The 21520-nt window shown below is 53.1% G+C and overlaps 1 protein-coding gene across 1 annotated transcript; it reads right to left on the reverse strand.

Annotated features, from left to right (window-relative positions):
• Positions 1-19903: 19903 nt before the first annotated feature.
• On the reverse strand, positions 19904-20509 carry LOC109150025. The gene has a single exon (XM_019298003.1). The coding sequence runs from the start codon at positions 20507-20509 to the stop codon at positions 19904-19906; it is 606 nt and encodes a 201-aa protein (XP_019153548.1).
• Between the last annotated feature and the right edge of the window lie 1011 nt (positions 20510-21520).

Here is a 21520-nt window from a genome sequence, read left to right on the forward strand (position 1 = left end):
GGGTTCGGGGCTTACGAGATAGAGTACATACCCCGCGCGGACAACATGGAAGCCGACCTATTGTCCAAAATTGCCCTGGAAGGGGTACCGGACCACCTGATAAAAATTTGCCAGAAGGAGGAGTTAAACCGGCCGAGTGTTGAGGAGGCACCACTGGAAGTCCAGCGAGTAGATATCGAGGAATGGGATCGAGTGAAAAATCCCGAAATGTTCTGGATAGAGGACATCCGGCGATTCATAGAAAAAGGCGAGTTACCGGAAGATCCGGGAGTCGCCGCGAGAGTTCGGCTGAAAGCCCCTTCCTTCCAGATCATCGATGGACAGCTATACGAACAGTCGTTCGGTGGACCCTTACTAAAGTGCCTGCTTAGACCCGAGGCCGAGAAAATAATGGACGAAGCTCATAGAGGCATTTGTGCCGCGCACCAGGGCGCTCACACGCTCGCCAGGAATTTGGTCGTTCAAGGGTATTATTGGCTGACCATGATGCGAGACTGCATCGAATGGATGTCCAGATGCGGCGTTTGTCAAGCATTCGCCAGGAAAGACACCCGGCCGGCCACCTTTTATACACCGGTCACCACTGCTATCCCCTTCACCAAGTGGGGAATAGACTTGTTGGGGCCATTGGCCGTCGCCCCGGGAGGTCTGAAGTTCTGTGTCGTGGCTATCGACTATTTCACCAAATGGGTCGAGGCAGAGCCATTGGCTAGCATCACTGAGTACCAATGTCGACGTTTTCTGTGGAAAAGGGTGATATGTCGCTTCGGCCTGCCCGGGCACATCGTCAGCGACAACGGGCGACAGTTTGACTGCCAGGCCTTCGCTGATTTCTGCCGCCGACACGGTATCAAGCATACCAAGGTCTCGGTGGCGTACCCACAAGCCAATGGGCAGATCGAGAATGTGAATCGAACGTTGGTCGATGGGATCCGAAAGAAGCTCGAAGACATCCGAGGAAGTTGGGCGGATGAGCTTGAACGAGTCCTATGGGCTTATCGCACTACCCAGCGGCGAGCGACGGGGGAGAGCCCGTTCTCGCTCGCATACGGCTTCGAGGCCAAAGTTCCAGTCGAAGTAGTCGAGCCCACCCACCGGGTTCGCACCTACTCGGATGCAGCGAACGAAGAGAATTTGCGGATCGAGAAAAATTTCCTAGAAGAAAGGAGGGAAGCCGCGAGTGCACGGATGGTCGAGTACCAGCAGGCGGTGAAAAGATATCGCGACCGGAGGACTCGCCCGCGAACCTTCCAGGTTGGCGACCTCGTGTTACGCGATCGACAGGCCAGTCAGCCCACCGAAGGGGGCAAGTTTGCGGTTAAGTGGGAGGGGCCATACCGTATCGCAGCGGTGGTCCAAGCCGGAACCTATAAGTTAGAGACTATGGAAGGCAAGCTCATAGATCGCATATGGAATGTCACCCATTTGAAAAGGTTCTATCCGTAGAAAAGGATAGGCCGTGTACGTGCTCAAGGATTCCAAACATCTAAATAAAGCACATGGGTTACAGTTAATCGCCTCGACCGAGAGACTCGGCAAGAAAAGATAGGAAACAAGGGCCCAGACCCTTAGACGTTTCCGAGAAAAAGCCTACAGGAGTCGCCTCGACTGAGGGACTCGGCGAGTATTGAGAGAAACGACGGGGCACTGACCCTAAACTGTTTCTAAGATAGAAAAAGCCTAATGGGTCGCCTCGACCGAGGGACTCGGCAAGAAAAGATAGGAAACAAGGGCCCAGACCCTTAGACGTTTCCGAGAAAAAGCCTACAAGAGTCGCCTCGACTGAGGGACTCGGCGAGTATTGAGAGAAACGACGGGGCACTGACCCTAAACTGTTTCTGAGATAGAAAAAGCCTAATGGGTCGCCTCGACCGAGGGACTCGGCAAGAAAAGATAGGAAACAAGGGCCCAGACCCTTAGACGTTTCCGAGAAAAAACCTACAGGAGTCGCCTCGACTGAGGGACTCGGCGAGTATTGAGAGAAACGACGGGGCACTGACCCTAAACTGTTTCTGAGATAGAAAAAGCCTAATGGGTCACCTCAACCGAGGGACTCGGCAAGAAAAGATAGGAAACAAGGGCCCAGACCCTTAGACGTTTCCGAGAAAAAGGCTACAGGGGTCGCCTCGACTGAGGGACTCGGCGAGTATTGAGAGAAACGACGGGGCACTGACCCTAAACTGTTTCTGAGATAGAAAAAGCCTAATGGGTCACCTCGACCGAGGGACTCGGCAAGAAAAGATAGGAAACAAGGGCCCAGACCCTTAGACGTTTCCGAGAAAAAACCTACAGGAGTCGCCTCGACTGAGGGACTCGGCGAGTATTGAGAAAAACGACGGGGCACTGACCCTAAACTGTTTCTAAGATAGAAAAAGCCTAATGGGTCGCCTCGACCGAGGGACTCGGCAAGAAAAGATAGGAAACAAGGGCCCAGACCCTTAGACGTTTCCGAGAAAAAGCCTACAAGAGTCGCCTCGACTGAGGGACTCGGCGAGTATTGAGAGAAACGACGGGGCACTGACCCTAAACTGTTTCTGAGATAGAAAAAGCCTAATGGGTCGCCTCGACCGAGGGACTCGGCAAGAAAAGATAGGAAACAAGGGCCCAGACCCTTAGACGTTTCCGAGAAAAAGCCCACGGGAGTCGCCTCGACTGAGGGACTCGGCGAGTATTGAGAGAAACAACGGGGCACTGACCCTAAACTGTTTTTGAGATAGAAAAAGCCTAATGGGTCGCCTCGACCGAGGGACTCAGCAAGAAAAGACAGGAAACAAGGGCCTGGACCCTTAGTCGTGCCTGTGGAAAAGCCTTGAAGAGTCGCCTCGACAGAAGGACTCGGTGAGCAGTTAAAAAAGACTAGGTCAAAGGACAAAGCGTCGAGCTCAAGATAATACGAAAAGGAAGAGAAAAGGGGAATTTCATTAAAAAAAGGCCCGAAAAGGAGGCCAGCCTTTACAAAAGGGGGCTGTCCCCAAACAGAACAGCCCTAAACTACGGGGGAGGGGGTGTCGACATCAATCCCTTCGACTTGGGCCCCTGCCGTTGGTCCAGTCAGGGGAACAGAAGAAGGGTCCTCGGCCTGAAGAGAGGACTCGGCAAGCTCAGGAGGTGTCGCTGAAGGAAGAGTCGCCGGATCAGAGGTCGCCGGAAGAGCTGCCGGATCCCCAGTCGCCGACTGTCCTTCAGTCGCCGGAAGAGCATCTATCACGGGCTTGAGGCCCCAGCTCTCGGGAGTGAAAGAGGAGTCGCGGACCAGCAAGGCGGAATGGATCTCTGTCTGCGCCTCGCGAAAGCCGAGGCGATAGTCGCGCTCGCCCAAGTCTAGGAGGAACTCGTTACCATCCGGCGTCGACAGCCACTCCTTGGCAATCTCTTTTTGGCGAGCCTCTATCGCCGCCTTCACCTCCGCCTCGAAGGCGGCCGACTTCTTGTACTCCTCAACAGAGGTCGCAGCAATCGTCGCCACCTTGTCTCGCTCCTCCTCCCACTGACGAGTAACCCTCAGCATCTCAGAGTTGTGCACCTCCACCACCTTGAGGTGCTTCGCCTGCTCTTCCAAAAAGGCCTCCTCCGTCTGACGCAGCTTGTTGGACATAGACCGCATGTCGGTCAAATAGTTCTACAGCCGCTTACTCATCTCCATCTGGAAGGTGAGGTTCTGCGAAACAGACACAAATCAGGTAATGAAAGGAAAGGACGAAGGGAAGGTCAAGAGGGAAACACTTACGCGGTACGATTGGCGCAGTGAGGCCTCGAGGATGTACCCGTCCCCCAGAGCATGAGTCGCCTCCACGTCCTTTGGTAGAAGGACGTTAGCACACCACTTGCGGACAGAGGAGGTGCCCATCCAGATCTGGGCATCCTCCTCTACCTCATGGCACAGCCGGATCCTTTTTGGAGCCGACTCGTCAGTTTGAACAGCCGGGCGCTTAGAACCGGAGCTCTCTGTCTGAGGAGGAGGTGGCTGTCGAGTGGGCGACACCACTGGCGACGGAGTCAGATCCACCACGTTTTGAGGAGGAGGAGGAGTCGGCCTGGGAGCCGGAGACGGTAGAGAAGAAGAGGCAGCAGCAGTACCGGAAGAGCGTTGGATCAGCCGACGCCTCATCTTTTCGGCTCTGTCTGCCATCTCGGGAGTCGGTTCAAACGCCTCGTCGGAGCTGGAGGAGTCGGAGTCGTATGGACCTGTAAAAAGGAAAGAGAAAGCATGAGGTGTTCCGAGTCGGAATAGGGCGAGATAGGAAAAGAATGAGGGGTAACGAAGACTACCTACGGTGGCCGCACCCTCCGGTAGCAAGCCACGCTTAGCCATGGCCCGGACTCGGGACCAGTACTTGACGGAGTACGGCCCGAAGCCCTTCAAGAACTCGCCGCCCAAGACCGCATCGTTGGAAGGAACGGCACGTCGAGGACAAGACTTGAACAGAGTGGCCGGCCACAGGGTCGGAAAAGTGAAAGAAGAAAGGGCAGGGCGGATGAAGAAATAAAGGAGCTTCCAATCCTTGATGGAATCGGACAGCCCCTCGAAAAGCTGTCGCCCCGGGCGAGCGGCGACTTGAACAAAGCCCGGCGAGTGCGAGCCAACCTTGTTTACGGTAAAAAGATACCGGAACGGGTCGAGGTCCGGCTCGCACAGCCACCAGTGGCAGAGATTGATGAAACAAGTAAGGAGTCGGTGAGAATTGGGCACTAATTGGCCCGGAACCAAGTTATAATGCCGGTAAAAAAGAGAGAGAAAAGGACATGGAGGAACTCGGAAGCCAAAGGCAACCGAGTGTAGATGAATACCGACACAACCCTCGGGTGGGTCGTAAATTTGCCGGCCCTCCGGGGCAAGGACTATGGCCGAGGGCCCAAGAAGATACTGGGCCATCTCCAGATCCGCCGCAGTAGCGACGGACGGCGGCCCGGAAGGACGGACGATTGGATCGAACTTGCCCCGCGGCCGTATAACGCCACCCGGCAGAGCCGCCACCGTCGTTAGAGGAGCGGGGCTCAGCGGAGTAACCGCCCCCGAAGAAGAGGGGGTCGGAGGAAGAGAAGATGTCGATGGAACGTCCGAGGGAAGTTCCGTACGACGGAGGGAAGACGTCAATGGAACGTCCGCCGGAAGTTCCATACGACGAGGAGGAGAAGAGGAAGACGAAGAAGGAGAAGAAGAAGAGGGAGAAGTCGCCTCGGTGTTGTCGACCGAGTAATGACGAGAAGAAGAAGAGTGCGAGGAAGAAGACATTACCTAGGTCAGGAAGGAAATTGGAGGAGGAACAGAGTGGCCGGAGAAGCTCGAAGTTGAAACTGAAAAGGAAGACTGGAGAAGAGAGTGGGAAGAGAGACGAAGTGGCTATTTGAAGGGTAAGAATTTCAAAGGGCGGCCACGTGCCATCTTCTCGTTGGAGGGGCTGGAGGTGACGAGACGTGAAGGGACGCCGCATTTAATGCCTCAAAAGGCGGGGCGACGGTTCAGGCCTAGGGTTAGCCCACAGACGACGCGTCTGCCCTAGGCTAGGGTCGAACGTCACGTGACCCGGCCTGCTAAGCCGGAAGCCCGTAGCGGGCCATGGCCTCTGGGCCCACGAGATACGAGCTGGAAGCTTCTAGAAGCAACCCGGTAGAACCCGGCTCATCAAATGATATCGGCCGAGCTCACGAAGAAATTCCGGTCGCGGAGTCGGCGATCAGACTCGGCGACTCCCTCGACAGGAGGATCTCGCCATAGCAAGACTAGGGGTCCGTCTCATGGATCCGAGGTCGGGCGACAAAATAGTAAGAAATTGCAAGGTCGGATAAGAAAAGCACACTATTTATTCAAATCAACACGAAGATTACAAAGCCCAGGACTCGGCCGATGCAAACTACAAGAGAAAATCAGAGTCATGGCTTGGCTTCCTTCTCTGTCGACGAGCGGGCAGCCGGAGGACCCTCTAGGAAGTACTTGGGGCGGAATGGTAGAGGACTCGGCTCAGGCTCTGGCATCTCGTCCAGATACACGGCCGGCTTCCCATCGTCAATCATTTGTAAAGGCCTCTCCAGAGCGCTCGGCGACATGGCAACGCCGAAAAGCGGAGGAACCTCCCACACCTCTTCCTCCTCGGGAGCAGGATTCCCGACCTCTGGTCCGGGATCCTCCACCACAGGCTCCATCTCCACATCGATAGACTCCCTACACATCAGGTCCAGCATGTCCGGAGGCACCACGATGGGGTCTGAAGCCGAGTCGCCCACCAGACGACCCCCGTTAGCCAGCCTCTTCTGCCTCAACCGCTCCAGTTGAGCATGCTCCTTGTTGCGAAGGGACCAGCGGCGATCACCATCCCTATAACTCATAACGCCGTGCTTTCGCAAAATGAAGAGTGTTGCGATTTGCATCAACTGGGAAGGGTCTTTATATACCCCAGGGAAGGCGAATATCTAGGCGATAATTACGGAGGAGACTGGCATAACTGAGCCGGATTGGACGGATGACGAGAATCTTTGTCAAAGATTAGTTCCATCAGATCCGCCCGGGAAGAGCAAGATTCGCACGCCAACATAGAAAAGATTGGATTTACCCGAGCTATGGGGAATCTTGCAGATGTCAGACTGAAAAGAGTCTGACGATGTGACCGACTCCTTGACCAGCCGTCCGAATGGGCACGCAACAAAACACGACAAAACACAAGGCAAAACGAAAATAGCGCTTTTATTATTATTATGGAAAAGGAGGGTACAAGCAGCAAGGAGCTTATTACAAATTATGGATATGAAAATGCTCCTAAAAAGATTCCTCCGAGCTATGACCGACCCCGGTACATAAAGGTCACTCGCCAGGCGAGGAAGAATCGCCCCCAAAGAATCCCCCCGATGGTCCAGGGGGAGAGGGGCAGAACGAGTCCCAGAAAGCTGGCGTGAGCGGCGGCGGAATGGGTTCCTCATCATCCGGATACGCCTCTTGGTAGCGGGCGTAATCCTCGTCATCCATAAGGCCTGTGACCGGCCCGTCTAGGTCATCCAGCGGGATGGAGAAAGTCATTTTGAAAGTCAATTGTTCAGGGACGGCCACCTCCACAAAGGATCCATCTTGAGAAGTCACCCTGGCGGTTGCTGGAGTCGGCGGACGAAGCAAAGGCGGCACGACTTCTCGCTGAGGTGGGGTCGGCGGCTGCGAAGCTGAGGAGGTGGCACCAGCAGGAGATCTCCGTGGAGCCGGACGAGAAGCTTTTTTCTTGCTTTCCCTCTCAGGTCGAGTCCGTTTAGAAGGCAGCGGACGCCGAGGAGACCCGAAGTCAATTCGCTTCCCTTTCAAGGGAGAGCGACCCATAATGAACTCGTGAAGAAAAGAGAGAAGGAAGGAGGCCATTTATAGGTGCCAAGCCTAGATGAAAGAATCTCAACGGCTCCGCGAGATCCGGAGAGGATGGCTGATGATCCGGACGTTACAAGGGGCTATTCAGGGCACGGATACGGTAATTAAAGGAGACGAGCGGTTGCTACTTTTCCAAACCCAGGTCGAAGGACCGGGCATGGAAAAGTGAGGGACTAGTTGATGGGGTAAGGACCCCGGCCCAAGAGATAGGGGCCCAAAGAAAATAAAAGTGGGCCAGCATCGAGAGAAGCCCAAAGAGCAGTCAGGTCGAGTCCAGGAGTCGGCCGAGGCCCAAGCCCAGGAAAGGACCCGGCTCGAGGAGTCGTTGAGGGCATTAAAGGCGTTCCTTTAAAAGAGAGCCGTTGAAGCATTGAAGACAGGACCCGGTCGGGCTGTTACCAACCTAGGAGAGCCGTTGGTCGACCGAGTAACAGCGTCCAACGGCTCCATATCTTGATTAGCCTTGAAGTCGGCCATTAAGGGCCATCAAGTCGGCAGAGGAGGAGCCACTATATAAAGGCTCCTCCATTCTTGTAAAAGGGAGACACTTCGGACACCCGGAAGAGGAGAGAATAACAAAGAATTTCCGAGCACTCTCATTATCTCTGAGTTAGACATAAATATTACTGAGAGGTGTATCCTCCGACCAAAAGGTTGTGTTGGACCTCCTTGGGCCCAAAAACCCTAAAACCATCAACTACGATTAGCTCGTGTTTATAGTCTCTATTTGTCTGAGCAAGGTGCTGAGGTACGCCCAAATGGCCGATTGGCAGGATGATCTACCCTGCGAGGTAACATACTTAGCACATTGAGACACTACCATGGTGAGTACACTTTTACACTTAGTTTAGTAAAGATTATTTTTATCTTCCCAAACTATGTGCTCCTATGTGCTATGAATGCTTGGCCTGCAGCCACCTCAATTATGTGCTCCTATGTGCTATGCTTAGCCTACAGCCACATCAATTGTGTTTCTATGTGCTATGCATGCTTGGCCTATGGCCACCTCAACTATTTCCCAAGTATGTGCTCTTATGTGCTATGCATGCTGGCCCCACGGCCATTCGGATGATCGAGTACCGGACTCGCATGGCGAGGTAGGCAGTCCGTGTATAATTGGTGGTTGGGGCCTGTGGGTTATCGCAACCCACATGCGCAGACTTGCATGGCAGGGTAGGCAGTCCGCATGCATTTTGGTGGTTGGGGCATGTGGGTTATCACAACCCACATGCGCGAACTTGCTAGACTTGGCGGTCCGCATGGCTTTTGGCGGATGGGGCGTGTGGGTTTTCGCAACCCACATGCGCGAACTTGCTAGACTTGGCAGTCCGCATGGCTTTTGGCGGATGGGGCGTGTGGGTTATCGCAACTCGCATGTGCGAACTTGCATGGCAGGGTAGGCAGTCCGCATGCATTTTGGTGGCTGGGGCATGTAGGTTATCGCAACTCACATGCGCGGACTTGCATGGCAGGGTAGGCAGTGTGCGTGCATTCTGGTGGCTAGGACATGTAGGTTATCACAACCCACATACGCGGACTTGCATGGCAGGGTAGGCACTCCACGAGCTTTTTTGTAGCATGCAGTATACAAGTTCCAGAGGTCGCTCAGCCCGCCAAGCGAAAAGTAATCCCTCCCCCGCCCCCCCCCCCCCCCCCCCAAAGGGGTGGAGCCTATGGCCAAAGCTTAAAAAAAAAAAAGAAAAAAGAAAAAAAATGGCTCCTGCAGGTGCAACATAGAGAAGGAGCAAAGACATGCAGTGAATATTCGAAAGAAGCATGCACGTGCAGCATGGAGAAATCAAAAAACGCAGACTAAATAAATGTAACAAAGGAGATGTCCAGTACACGAAGCATCCAAGAAGCGACAATAGAGGAGTCACATTGACTTCTCAACACTAGGTGATGAAGCGAAGGCCATGGCGACGTGCAATGTGTGGCAGAGGTATGGAGTAACTGTGTGACGCATGACAATGGTGGTGATGGAAGGTGGCGGCGGCGTACGAGGGAACTTGTGAGGAGGATATCTGGAAAGTGTGGGAACTGGGAATTTGAGTTTGGAAATAGGAGGAGGATGTGATGTTGAATTATACTTCCTTCAGGCATCCAGATGCATAAAGAAAGTGGGGGATTGTGATGGGGATATGGGACCCTAGGGGCATTTTATTGGGAAAGTATTGGCCCAAGTAGGGGTGGTGAAAGAAGGAGCCAAGTCTTGTTGGGCTGGGAAGACAAGCATGCATGGTGGGCCGGGGTGAAGAGCATGGATTGGAAGGGGGGGCTGGTGAACGGGAGGTGGTTTGGGGTGTCATCGGGAAGCGTCGCCGGGGGCGGCTCTCGTCGACGACGGGCAGAATCGGCTCGGGCGGTGTGCCCTTGCCCGGCGCGGCTAGCGCGCCCGGTGGCGCGACCAGCGCACCATGCGGGGCTGGGCGCGGGCGTAGCGCCCCTGTGCGAGGCCAAGGGGCGGTGGCCGGCCAACGCCCATGGTCCGGGGAAGTCGCCAGCTGGGGCGTTGGCCCCAGCCGGCAGTAGTGCGCCCTGCGCGGCTAGGCGCGGGCCTAGCACCCCCATCGCGGGCCTAGCACCCCCATCGCGGGGGGCGCGACAGCGTGCGCTCGCTGGCACCGGGCGGCTAGGGCCGCCCGGGGTGCGGGGGGTGTGCGGGAGAAGAAGGTGGGGGCGTCGGTTTGTGGTGAACGTGCGGACTGTTATGCGACAAATGAGGTAGTGGCGTCTGACTAGTGGGACACGTGGACAGCCAAAGGGGGAGGGGGGCCTGCTATAAATAGGGGCCCTGGATCTTTGACTAAGGGCAATTCAGACATGACAAACACCCTGGTCTAGTGGTCTCTGGTCTATACTTTCAACCCAGCCACCTGGGTTCGATTTCTCTCAGTAGCATATCTAGCTATAGTGCGCCCATTCTTTGGGCCGCCATTCTGGACCTTTACCTCGGGCTTTGTACGTACTGTTTTGGGCCTAGCGCCCCAGGTAATAAAGTCATTACTTTCCTATGCCCGGTTTATGGTGGACCTGGTCTCAATAAAATCATGCGCATGCATGTGTTGACATAACTGATTGACTACAAAGGAAGGACAGATCAGGACGAGTGATGGTTAAATACTGTAGGCGCATGCATGTGTTGACATAACTGATTGACTACAAAGGACATATCAGGACGAGTGATGGTTAAATACTGTAATGCACCCGCTAAACTCATGTACTGTGTAGGATCATCATGTGGAGTTGCGTCAATGGGAATAGATTTTGACGTGAGAATGGGAGTGGACAAGGACTTGCAATATGTCATTCCAGCACGTTTTATAATATCATGCATGTATCTCTATTGGGAAAGTAAAATCCCATCATTGTATTTAATTGCCTCAATTCCAAGAAAAAAACCTGGTTCACCAACATCCCTGAATTTAAATGCAGCAGAGAGTTTCAAAACTAGTTGAAGAACTAGTTTTGTATCGCTTCCCATCATAAGAATATCATCCACATAAACAAGTAGATATACACAATCAGATCCCCGTGAGTAGTAAAAAGGAGACACATCCGTTTTGGTTGCCTGAAAATCAATAGATAGTAAAAAGGTGTGCAAACGATTAAACCAAGCTCGGGGAGCCTGTTTTAATCCATAAAGAAACCTTTTTAGCAGGCATACATGATTTGGATAGGAAGCATCAATATATCCAGGCGGTTGCTTCATATACACAGTTTCAGAGAGATGATTGTTCAAGAAAGCATTATGAACATCCAATTGCTTAATAGTCCACCCAGATGATAAAGCAAGAGAAAGAAGTAACATGACTGTGGTTGGTTTAACCACTGGACTAAAAGTGTCAAAGAAGTCCTGACCTGGCACTTGATTAAACCATTTTGCTACAATTCTCGCCTTATGCCTCTTAATGGAACCATCAGCTTTCCGTTTTGTACGAAAAAACCCACTTACACACAATAATGTTCATGTCTCGCTGAGATGGCACAAGTTCCCAAGTCCGGTTTTGTAGTAGGACATTAAATTCTTGATCCATAGCCTCTTGCCATTCTGAAAGTTTAACAGCCTGAGTGTAACAAGTGGGATCCAAAGGACAAACCTGAGCCGTTAAAATAGAAGGTGGAGCCTAAGACTGACTCCGAGTGTGCATCTCATGGGTCCGAACTGTGGACTTGATCGTTTTCCTGCGAGGACGCCCACGTGGGCATTTGACGGGCTGGATCGCCTCGACAGGCAGCTCACGGTTCGGCGAGTTAGATGGACCGGCAGCGGCAGTAGGCGGTGGTGGAGATGAGTCCGAATCGCTGCTAGTGGGACTGGGTGGGACAGCAACAGTACCGAGTGACGGTGAAATCACAGTGGGATGAAGAACTGACTCAGCCCACGGACAAATCTATATAGGTGGAGATGGCTGCACAGTATTTTTAGTAGCAAAAGGGTAAACTGTTTCATCAAACCTTACATGCCTTCACACATAAATCTTGTTAGTCTGTAAGTCCATGCATCTATACCCCCGAAACGACTTAGGATAACCTAGGAAAACACATGGAGAGGACCGGAACGAGAATTTATGACGATTATATGGCCTGAGATACGGATAACACAAACACCCAAGACACGAAGAAAAGAATAGGAGGGATTGGAATTATGAACTTTAAAATGGGGACTGAGATTATTTAATATAACAGAAAGGCATTTTGTTAATTAAATAAACTGAAGTTTCAAATGCAAAATCTCATAATTTATATGGAATAGAGGCACGAGCTAGAAGAGTCAGACCTGTTTCAACTATGTGTCTGTATTTCTGTTCGACACGACCATTTTGTTCATGAGTGTAGGCACTGGATTGTCTATGAAAGATATCTAAATGAGTAAAGGAATAATGCAATTTTTTGTATTCAACTCCTAGATCAGATTGAACGGCTTTAATTTTTGTGTTAAAAGATCGTTCAACCATAGTACGAAACTTATCAAAGATAGCATACAGATCAGATTTTAATTTCATGGAAAAATACCAAGTGTAGCCAGTATAATCATCCACAAAAATAACGAAATAACGATAGCCATCAATTGACAAAAGGGGAGCTGGACCCCAAATATCTGTGTATATCAAATCAAGAACACTAGAACTAGATGACTCAACACGTGCCAATGGGAATCGAGAGGATTTACCTATTTGACACGCATTACACAAACTAAAATTACATCGAATAGAGTTATTTGACCCACTAACCAGACATGATTGAAGAATACGAAGTAAAACACGATGATGTGGATGTCCTAAACGATCATGCCACACTGACAGAGAAGTACGAGCTGTAAGGAAAACTGAGGGAGACGGTGTTGCAATAGGGAGCCTATAGAGACCCCCATGACTATTGCCTTTAAGTAGAATTTCCTTGGTGTTGATATCCTTCACAACAACAACAAAAAAAAAAAAAGATGGGTGGAACTCAGAAAACACTTTATTATCTATCGCAAATTTCTGAACAGATAATAAAGAAGTAGAGACACTGGGAACATGAAGGATATTAGACAATTGGAAGGAACGAGATGGGGTATTAAAAGAAGCATGACCTACATGACTAATAGAGAGTGCCTTACCATCACCCACAGACAATGTGTCATTACCCGTGTATTCCTTTGATGTAGAAAGAGCTGCAATATCCGGAGTCACATGATTGGTAGCCCATTGATGGTTTTAGGGTTTTTGGGCCCAAGGAGGTCCAACACAACCTTTTGGTCGGAGGATACACCTCTCAATAATATTTATGTCTAACTCAGAGATAATGAGAGTGCTCGGAAATTCTTTGTTATTCTCTCCTCTTCCGGGTGTCCGAAGTGTCTCCCTTTTACAAGAATGGAGGAGCCTTTATATAGTGGCTCCTCCTCTGCCGACTTGATGGCCCTTAATGGCCGACTTCAAGGCTAATCAAGATATGGAGCCGTTGGACGCTGTTACTCGGTCGACCAACGGCTCTCCTAGGTTGGTAACAGCCCGACTGGGTCCTGTCTTCAATGCTTCAACGGCTCTCTTTTAAAGGAACGCCTTTAATGCCCTCAACGGCTCCTCGAGCCAGGTCCTTTCCTGGGCTTGGGCCTCGGCCGACTCCTGGACTCGACCAGACTGCTCTTTGGGCTTCTCTCGATGCTGGCCCACTTTTATTTTCTTTGGGCCCCTATCTCTTGGGCCGGGGTCCTTACCCCATCAACTAGTCCCTCACTTTTCCATACCCGGTCCTTCGACCTGGGTTTGGAAAAGTAGCAACCGCTCGTCTCCTTTAATTACCGTATCCGTGCCCTGAATAGCCCCTTGTAACGTCCGGATCATCAGCCATCCTCTCCGGATCTCGCGGAGCCGTTGAGATTCTTTCATCTAGGCTCGGCACCTATAAATGGCCTCCTTCCTTCTCTCTTTTCTTCACGAGTTCATTATGGGTCGCTCTCCCTTGAAAGGGAAGCGAATTGACTTCGGGTCTCCTCGGCGTCCGCTGCCTTCTAAGCGGACTCGACCTGAGAGGGAAAGCAAGAAAAAAGCTTCTCGTCCGGCTCCCCGGAGATCTCCTGCTGGTGCCACCTCCTCAGCTTCGCAGCCGCCGACCCCACCTCAGCGAGAAGTCGTGCCGCCTTTGCTTCGTCCGCCGACTCCAGCAACCGCCAGGGTGACTTCTCAAGATGGATCCTTTGTGGGGGTGGCCGTCCCTGAACAATTGACTTTCAAAATGACTTTCTCCATCCCGCTGGATGACCTAGACGGGCCGGTCACGGGCCTTATGGATGACGAGGATTACGCCCGCTACCAAGAGGCGTATCCGGATGATGAGGAACCCATTCCGCCGCCGCTCATGCCAGCTTTCTGGGACTCGTTCTGCCCCTCTCCCCCTGGACCATCGGGGGGATTCTTTGGGGGCGACTCTTCCTCGCCTGGCGAGTGACCTTTATGTACCGGGGTCGGTCATAGCTCGGAGGAATCTTTTTAGGAGCATTTTCATATCCATAATTTGTAATAAGCTCCTTGCTTCTTGTACCCTCCTTTTCCATAATAATAATAAAAGCGCTATTTTCATTTTGCCTTGTGTTTTGTCGTGTTTTGTTGCGTGCCCATTCGGACGACTGGTCAAGGAGTCGGTCACATCGTCAGACTCTTTTCAGTCTGACATCTGCAAGATTCCCCATAGCTCGGGTAAATCCAATCTTTTCTATGTTGGCGTGCGAATCTTGCTCTTCCCGGGCGGATCTGATGGAACTAATCTCTGACAAAGATTCTCGTCATCCGTCCAATCCGGCTCAGTTATGCCAGTCTCCTCCGTAATTATCGCCTAGATATTCGCCTTCCCTGGGCTATATAAAGACCCTTCCCAGTTGATGCAAATCGCAACACTCTTCATTTTGCGAAAGCACGGCGCTATGAGTTATAGGGATGGTGATCGCCGCTGGTCCATTCGCAACAAGGAGCATGCTCGACTGGAGCGGTTGAGGCAGAAGAGGCTGGCTAACGGGGGTCGTCTGGTGGGCGACTCGGCTTCAGACCCCATCGTGGTGCCTCCGGACATGCTGGACCTGATGTGTAGGGAGTCTATCGATGTGGAGATGGAGCCTGTGGTGGAGGATCCCGGACCAGAGGTCGGGAATCCTGCTCCCGAGGAGGAAGAGGTGTGGGAGGTTCCTCCGCTTTTCGGCGTTGCCATGTCGCCGAGCGCTCTGGAGAGGCCTTTACAAATGATTGACGATGGGAAACCGGTCGTGTATCTGGACGAGATGCCAGAGCCTGAGCCGAGTCCTCTACCATTCCGCCCCCCAGTACTTCCTAGAGGGTCCTCCGGCTGCCCGCTCGTCGACAGAGAAGGAAGCCAAGCCATGACTCTGTTTTTCTCTTGTAGTTTGCACTGGCCGAGTCCTGGGCTTTGTAATCTTCGTGTTGATTTGAATAAATAGTGTGCTTTTCTTATCCAACCTTGCAATTTCTTACTATTTTGTCGCCCGACCTCGGATCCATGAGACGGACCCCTAGTCTTGCTATGGCGAGATCCTCCAGTCGAGGGAGTCGCCGAGTCTGATCGCCGACTCCGCGACCGGAATTTCTTCGTGAGCTCGGCCGATATCATTTGATGAGCCGGGTTCTACCGGGTTGCTTCTAGAAGCTTCCAGTTCGTATCTCGTGGGCCCAGAGGCCATGGCCCGCTACGGGCTTCCGGCTTAGCAGGCCGGGTCACGTGACGTTCGACCCTAGCCTAGGGCAGACGCGCCGTCTGTGGGCTAACCCTAGGCCTGAACCGTCGCCCCGCCTTTTGAGGCATTAAATGCGGCGTCCCTTCACGTCTCGTCACCTCCAGCCCCTCCAACGAGAAGATGGCACGTGGCCGCCCTTTGAAATTCTTACCCTTCAAATAGCCACTTCGTCTCTCTTCCCACTCTCTTCTCCAGTCTTCCTTTTCAGTTTCAACTTCGAGCTTCTCCGGCCACTCTGTTCCTCCTCCAATTTCCATCCTGACCTAGGTAATGTCTTCTTCCTCGCACTCTTCTTCTTCTCGTCGTTACTCGGTCGACAACACCGAGGCGACTTCTCCCTCTTCTTCTTCTCCTTCTTCGTCTTCCTCTTCTCCTCCTCGTCGTATGGAACTTCCGGCGGACGTTCCATTGACGTCTTCCCTCCGTCGTACGGAACTTCCCTCGGACGTTCCATCGACATCTTCTCTTCCTCCGACCCCCTCTTCTTCGGGGGCGGTTACTCCGCTGAGCCCCGCTCCTCTAACGACGGTGGCGGCTCTGCCGGGTGGCGTTATACGGCCGCGGGGCAAGTTCGATCCAATCGTCCGTCCTTCCGGGCCGCCGTCCGTCGCTACTGCGGCGGATCTGGAGATGGCCCAGTATCTTCTTGGGCCCTCGGCCATAGTCCTTGCCCCGGAGGGCCGGCAAATTTACGACCCACCCGAGGGTTGTGTCGGTATTCATCTACACTCGGTTGCCTTTGGCTTCCGAGTTCCTCCATGTCCTTTTCTCTCTCTTTTTTACCGGCATTATAACTTGGTTCCGGGCCAATTAGTGCCCAATTCTCACCGACTCCTTACTTGTTTCATCAATCTCTGCCACTGGTGGCTGTGCGAGCCGGACCTCGACCCGTTCCGGTATCTTTTTACCGTAAACAAGGTTGGCTCGCACTCGCCGGGCTTTGTTCAAGTCGCCGCTCGCCCGGGGCGACAGCTTTTCGAGGGGCTGTCCGATTCCATCAAGGATTGGAAGCTCCTTTATTTCTTCATCCGCCCTGCCCTTTCTTCTTTCACTTTTCCGACCCTGTGGCCGGCCGCTCTGTTCAAGTCTTGTCCTCGACGTGCCGTTCCTTCCAACGATGCGGTCTTGGGCGGCGAGTTCTTGAAGGGCTTCGGGCCGTACTCCGTCAAGTACTGGTCCCGAGTCCGGGCCATGGCTAAGCGTGGCTTGCTACCGGAGGGTGCGGCCACCGTAGGTAGTCTTCGTTACCCCTCATTCTTTTCCTATCTCGCCCTATTCCGACTCGGAACACCTCATGCTTTCTCTTTCCTTTTTACAGGTCCATACGACTCCGACTCCTCCAGCTCCGACGAGGCATTTGAATCGACTCCCGAGATGGCAGACAGAGCCGAAAAGATGAGGCGTCGGCTGATCCAACGCTCTTCCGGTACTGCTGCTGCCTCTTCTTCTCTACCGTCTCCGGCTCCCAGGCCGACTCCTCCTCCTCCTCAAAACGTGGTGGATCTGACTCCGTCGCCAGTGGTGTCGCCCACTCGACAGCCACCTCCTCCTCAGACAGAGAGCTCCGGTTCTAAGCGCCCGGCTGTTCAAACTGACGAGTCGGCTCCAAAAAGGATCCGGCTGTGCCATGAGGTAGAGGAGGATGCCCAGATCGGGATGGGCACCTCCTCTGTCCGCAAGTGGTGTGCTAACGTCCTTCTACCAAAGGACGTGGAGGCGACTCATGCTCTGGGGGACGGGTACATCCTCGAGGCCTCACTGCGCCAATCGTACCGCGTAAGTGTTTCCCTCTTGACCTTCCCTTCGTCCTTTCCTTTCATTACCTGATTCGTGTCTGTTTCGCAGAACCTCACCTTCCAGATGGAGATGAGTAAGCGGCTGCAGAACTATTTGACCGACATGCGGTCTATGTCCAACAAGCTGCGTCAGACGGAGGAGGCCTTTTTGGAAGAGCAGGCGAAGCACCTCAAGGTGGTGGAGGTGCACAACTCTGAGATGCTGAGGGTTACTCGTCAGTGGGAGGAGGAGCGAGACAAGGTGGCGACGATTGCTGCGACCTCTGTTGAGGAGTACAAGAAGTCGGCCGCCTTCGAGGCGGAGGTGAAGGCGGCGATAGAGGCTCGCCAAAAAGAGATTGCCAAGGAGTGGCTGTCGACGCCGGATGGTGACGAGTTCCTCCTAGACTTGGGCGAGCGCGACTATCGCCTCGGCTTTCGCGAGGCGCAGACAGAGATCCATTCCGCCTTGCTGGTCCGCGACTCCTCTTTCACTCCCGAGAGCTGGGGCCTCAAGCCCGTGATAGATGCTCTTCCGGCGACTGAAGGACAGTCGGCGACTGGGGATCCGGCAGCTCTTCCGGCGACCTCTGATCCGGCGACTCTTCCTTCAGCGACACCTCCTGAGCTTGTCGAGTCCTCTCTTCAGGCCGAGGACCCTTCTTCTGTTCCCCTGACTGGACCAACGGCAGGGGCCCAAGTCGAAGGGATTGATGTCGACACCCCCTCCCCCGTAGTTTAGGGCTGTTCTGTTTGGGGACAGCCCCCTTTTGTAAAGGCTGGCCTCCTTTTCGGGCCTTTTTTTAATGAAATTCCCCTTTTCTCTTCCTTTTCGTATTATCTTGAGCTCGACGCTTTGTCCTTTGACCTAGTCTTTTTTAACTGCTCACCGAGTCCTTCTGTCGAGGCGACTCTTCAAGGCTTTTCCACAGGCACGACTAAGGGTCCAGGCCCTTGTTTCCTGTCTTTTCTTGCTGAGTCCCTCGGTCGAGGCGACCCATTAGGCTTTTTCTATCTCAGAAACAGTTTAGGGTCAGTGCCCCGTCGTTTCTCTCAATACTCGCCGAGTCCCTCAGTCGAGGCGACTCCCGTGGGCTTTTTCTCGGAAACGTCTAAGGGTCTGGGCCCTTGTTTCCTATCTTTTCTTGCCGAGTCCCTCGGTCGAGGCGACCCATTAGGCTTTATCTATCTCAGAAACAGTTTAGGGTCAGTGCCCCGTCGTTTCTCTCAATACTCGCCGAGTCCCTCAGTCGAGGCGACTGCTGTAGGCTTTTTCTCGAAAACGTCTAAGGGTCTGGGCCCTTGTTTCCTATCTTTTCTTGCCGAGTCCCTCGGTCGAGGCGACCCATTAGGCTTTTTCTATCTCAGAAACAGTTTAGGGTCAGTGCCCCGTCGTTTCTCTCAATACTCGCCGAGTCCCTCAGTCGAGGCGACTCCTGTAGGCTTTTTCTCGGAAACGTCTAAGGGTCTGGGCCCTTGTTTCCTATCTTTTCTTGCCGAGTCCCTCGGTCGAGGCGACCCATTAGGCTTTTTTCTATCTCAGAAACAGTTTAGGGTCAGTGCCCCCGTCGTTTCTCTCAATACTCGCCGAGTCCCTCAGTCGAGGCGACTCCTGTAGGCTTTTTCTCAGAAACGTCTAAGGGTCTGGGCCCTTGTTTCCTATCTTTTCTTGCCGAGTCTCTCGGTCGAGGCGATTAACTGTAACCCATGTGCTTTATTTAGATGTTTGGAATCCTTGAGCACGTACACGGCCTATCCTTTTCTACGGATAGAACCTTTTCAAATGGGTGACATTCCATATGCGATCTATGAGCTTGCCTTCCATAGTCTCTAACTTATAGGTTCCGGCTTGGACCACCGCTGCGATACGGTATGGCCCCTCCCACTTAACCGCAAACTTGCCCCCTTCGGTGGGCTGACTGGCCTGTCGATCGCGTAACACGAGGTCGCCAACCTGGAAGGTTCGCGGGCGAGTCCTCCGGTCGCGATATCTTTTCACCGCCTGCTGGTACTCGACCATCCGTGCACTCGCGGCTTCCCTCCTTTCTTCTAGGAAATTTTTCTCGATCCGCAAATTCTCTTCGTTCGCTGCATCCGAGTAGGTGCGAACCCGGTGGGTGGGCTCGACTACTTCGACTGGAACTTTGGCCTCGAAGCCGTATGCGAGCGAGAACGGGCTCTCCCCCGTCGCTCGCCGCTGGGTAGTGCGATAAGCCCATAGGACTCGGTCAAGCTCATCCGCCCAACTTCCTCGGATGTCTTCGAGCTTCTTCCGGATCCCATCGACCAACGTTCGATTCACATTCTCGATCTGCCCATTGGCTTGTGGGTACGCCACCGAGACCTTGGTATGCTTGATACCGTGTCGGCGGCAGAAATCAGCGAAGGCCTGGCAGTCAAACTGTCGCCCGTTGTCGCTGACGATGTGCTCGGGCAGGCCGAAGCAACATATCACCCTTTTCCACAGAAAACGTCGACATTGGTACTCAGTGATGCTAGCCAATGGCTCTGCCTCGACCCATTTGGTGAAATAGTCGATAGCCACGACACAAAACTTCAGACCTCCCGGGCGACGGGCAATGGCCCCAACAAGTCTATTCCCCACTTGGCGAAGGGGATAGCAGTGGTGACCGGTGTATAAAAGGTGGCCGGCCGGGTGTCTTTTCTGGCGAATGCTTGACAAACGCCGCATCTGGACATCCATTCGATGCAGTCTCGCATCATGGTCGGCCAATAATACCCTTGAACGACCAACTTCCTGGCGAGCGTGTGATCGCCCTGGTGCGCGGCACAAATGCCTCTATGAGCTTCGTCCATTATTTTCTCGGCCTCGGGTCTAAGCAGGCACTTTAGTAAGGGTCCACCGAACGACTGTTTGTATAGCTGTCCGTCGATGATCTGGAAGGAAGGGGCTTTCCGCCGAACTCTCGCGGCGACTCCCGGATCTTCCGGTAACTCGCCTTTTTCTATGAATCGCCGGATGTCCTCTATCCAGAACATTTCGGGATTTTTCACTCGATCCCATTCCTCGATATCTACTCGCTGGACTTCCAGTGGTGCCTCCTCAACACTCGGCCGGTTTAACTCCTCCTTCTGGCAAATTTTTATCAGGTGGTCCGGTACCCCTTCCAGGGCAATTTTGGACAATAGGTCGGCTTCCATGTTGTCCGCGCGGGGTATGTACTCTATCTCGTAAGCCCCGAACCCTTTTAACATTTCGACCGCACGCTCTTTCTATAGTACCATCCTTGTATTCTTAGTTTCACACGTACCCGAGATCTGTCCGACTACCAGTCTGGAGTCAGTCTTGATTCGCAGCCGCTCGACTCCCAGGGCCTTGGCGAGTCGGAGGCCGTTTAATACCGCTTCGTACTCGGCCTCATTATTTGATGTTGAGAACCGATATCTCAGAGCGTAATATAGCCGGAATCCTTCCGGAGTGATGAACATGACACCGCCTCCACAGTGTTGTCGACTCGATGCTCCCGTCCGCTGTGCATTTCCCACCACTCGCCTGGGCAGCTCTCTGAGGCATGTTCCTTTTCTTCCTCACTTGCCGTGCATTCAACCAGGAAGTCGGCCAAGGCTTGACCCTTAATGGAAGGCCGGGGTTGGTATTCAATCCGTACTGAGTCAACTCTACGGCCCACTTTACAAGTCGGCCGGAGGACAAGGGTTTCTTAGCACGCTTCCGAGCGGCTGGTCTGTCAAAATCCGAACGGTATGAGCTTGGAAATAGGGTGCCAGCTTGCGCACGGTGACTACCATGCATACACAATCTTTTCCAACACGGGCGTACCGCGTCTCCAGCGGCCTTCAGCGAGCGACTATATGTAATAAACCGGGGTGCTGGACTCGGTCCTCCTCCTCGGACCAACACCGAACTCACTGCCTTGGCTGAGGCGGCGAGATAAAAGAATAAAGGCTCGCCCACCTGGGGGGTAGACAGCACTGGGGGCGTTGAGAGGTACTGTTTCAACTCCTCGAACGATTGTTGGCATTCGGCAGTCCAAGCGAATCCCTCCTTCTTCTTCATGGCTTCGAAGAAGGGTACGGTCTTATCCGCCGCTTTGCTCAAGAAGCGGCTAAGGGCGGCCAATCGGCCAGTCAGCCGTAAAAGTACAGGCATCATCGACATGCAGCCTTCCTACAACCGTCAGGGACCTACAGCGC

The sequence above is a fragment of the Ipomoea nil genome, unplaced genomic scaffold (assembly GCF_001879475.1).
Source record: "Ipomoea nil cultivar Tokyo-kokei standard unplaced genomic scaffold, Asagao_1.1 scaffold2167, whole genome shotgun sequence".
In the NCBI taxonomy this organism is placed as follows: Eukaryota; Viridiplantae; Streptophyta; class Magnoliopsida; order Solanales; family Convolvulaceae; genus Ipomoea; species Ipomoea nil.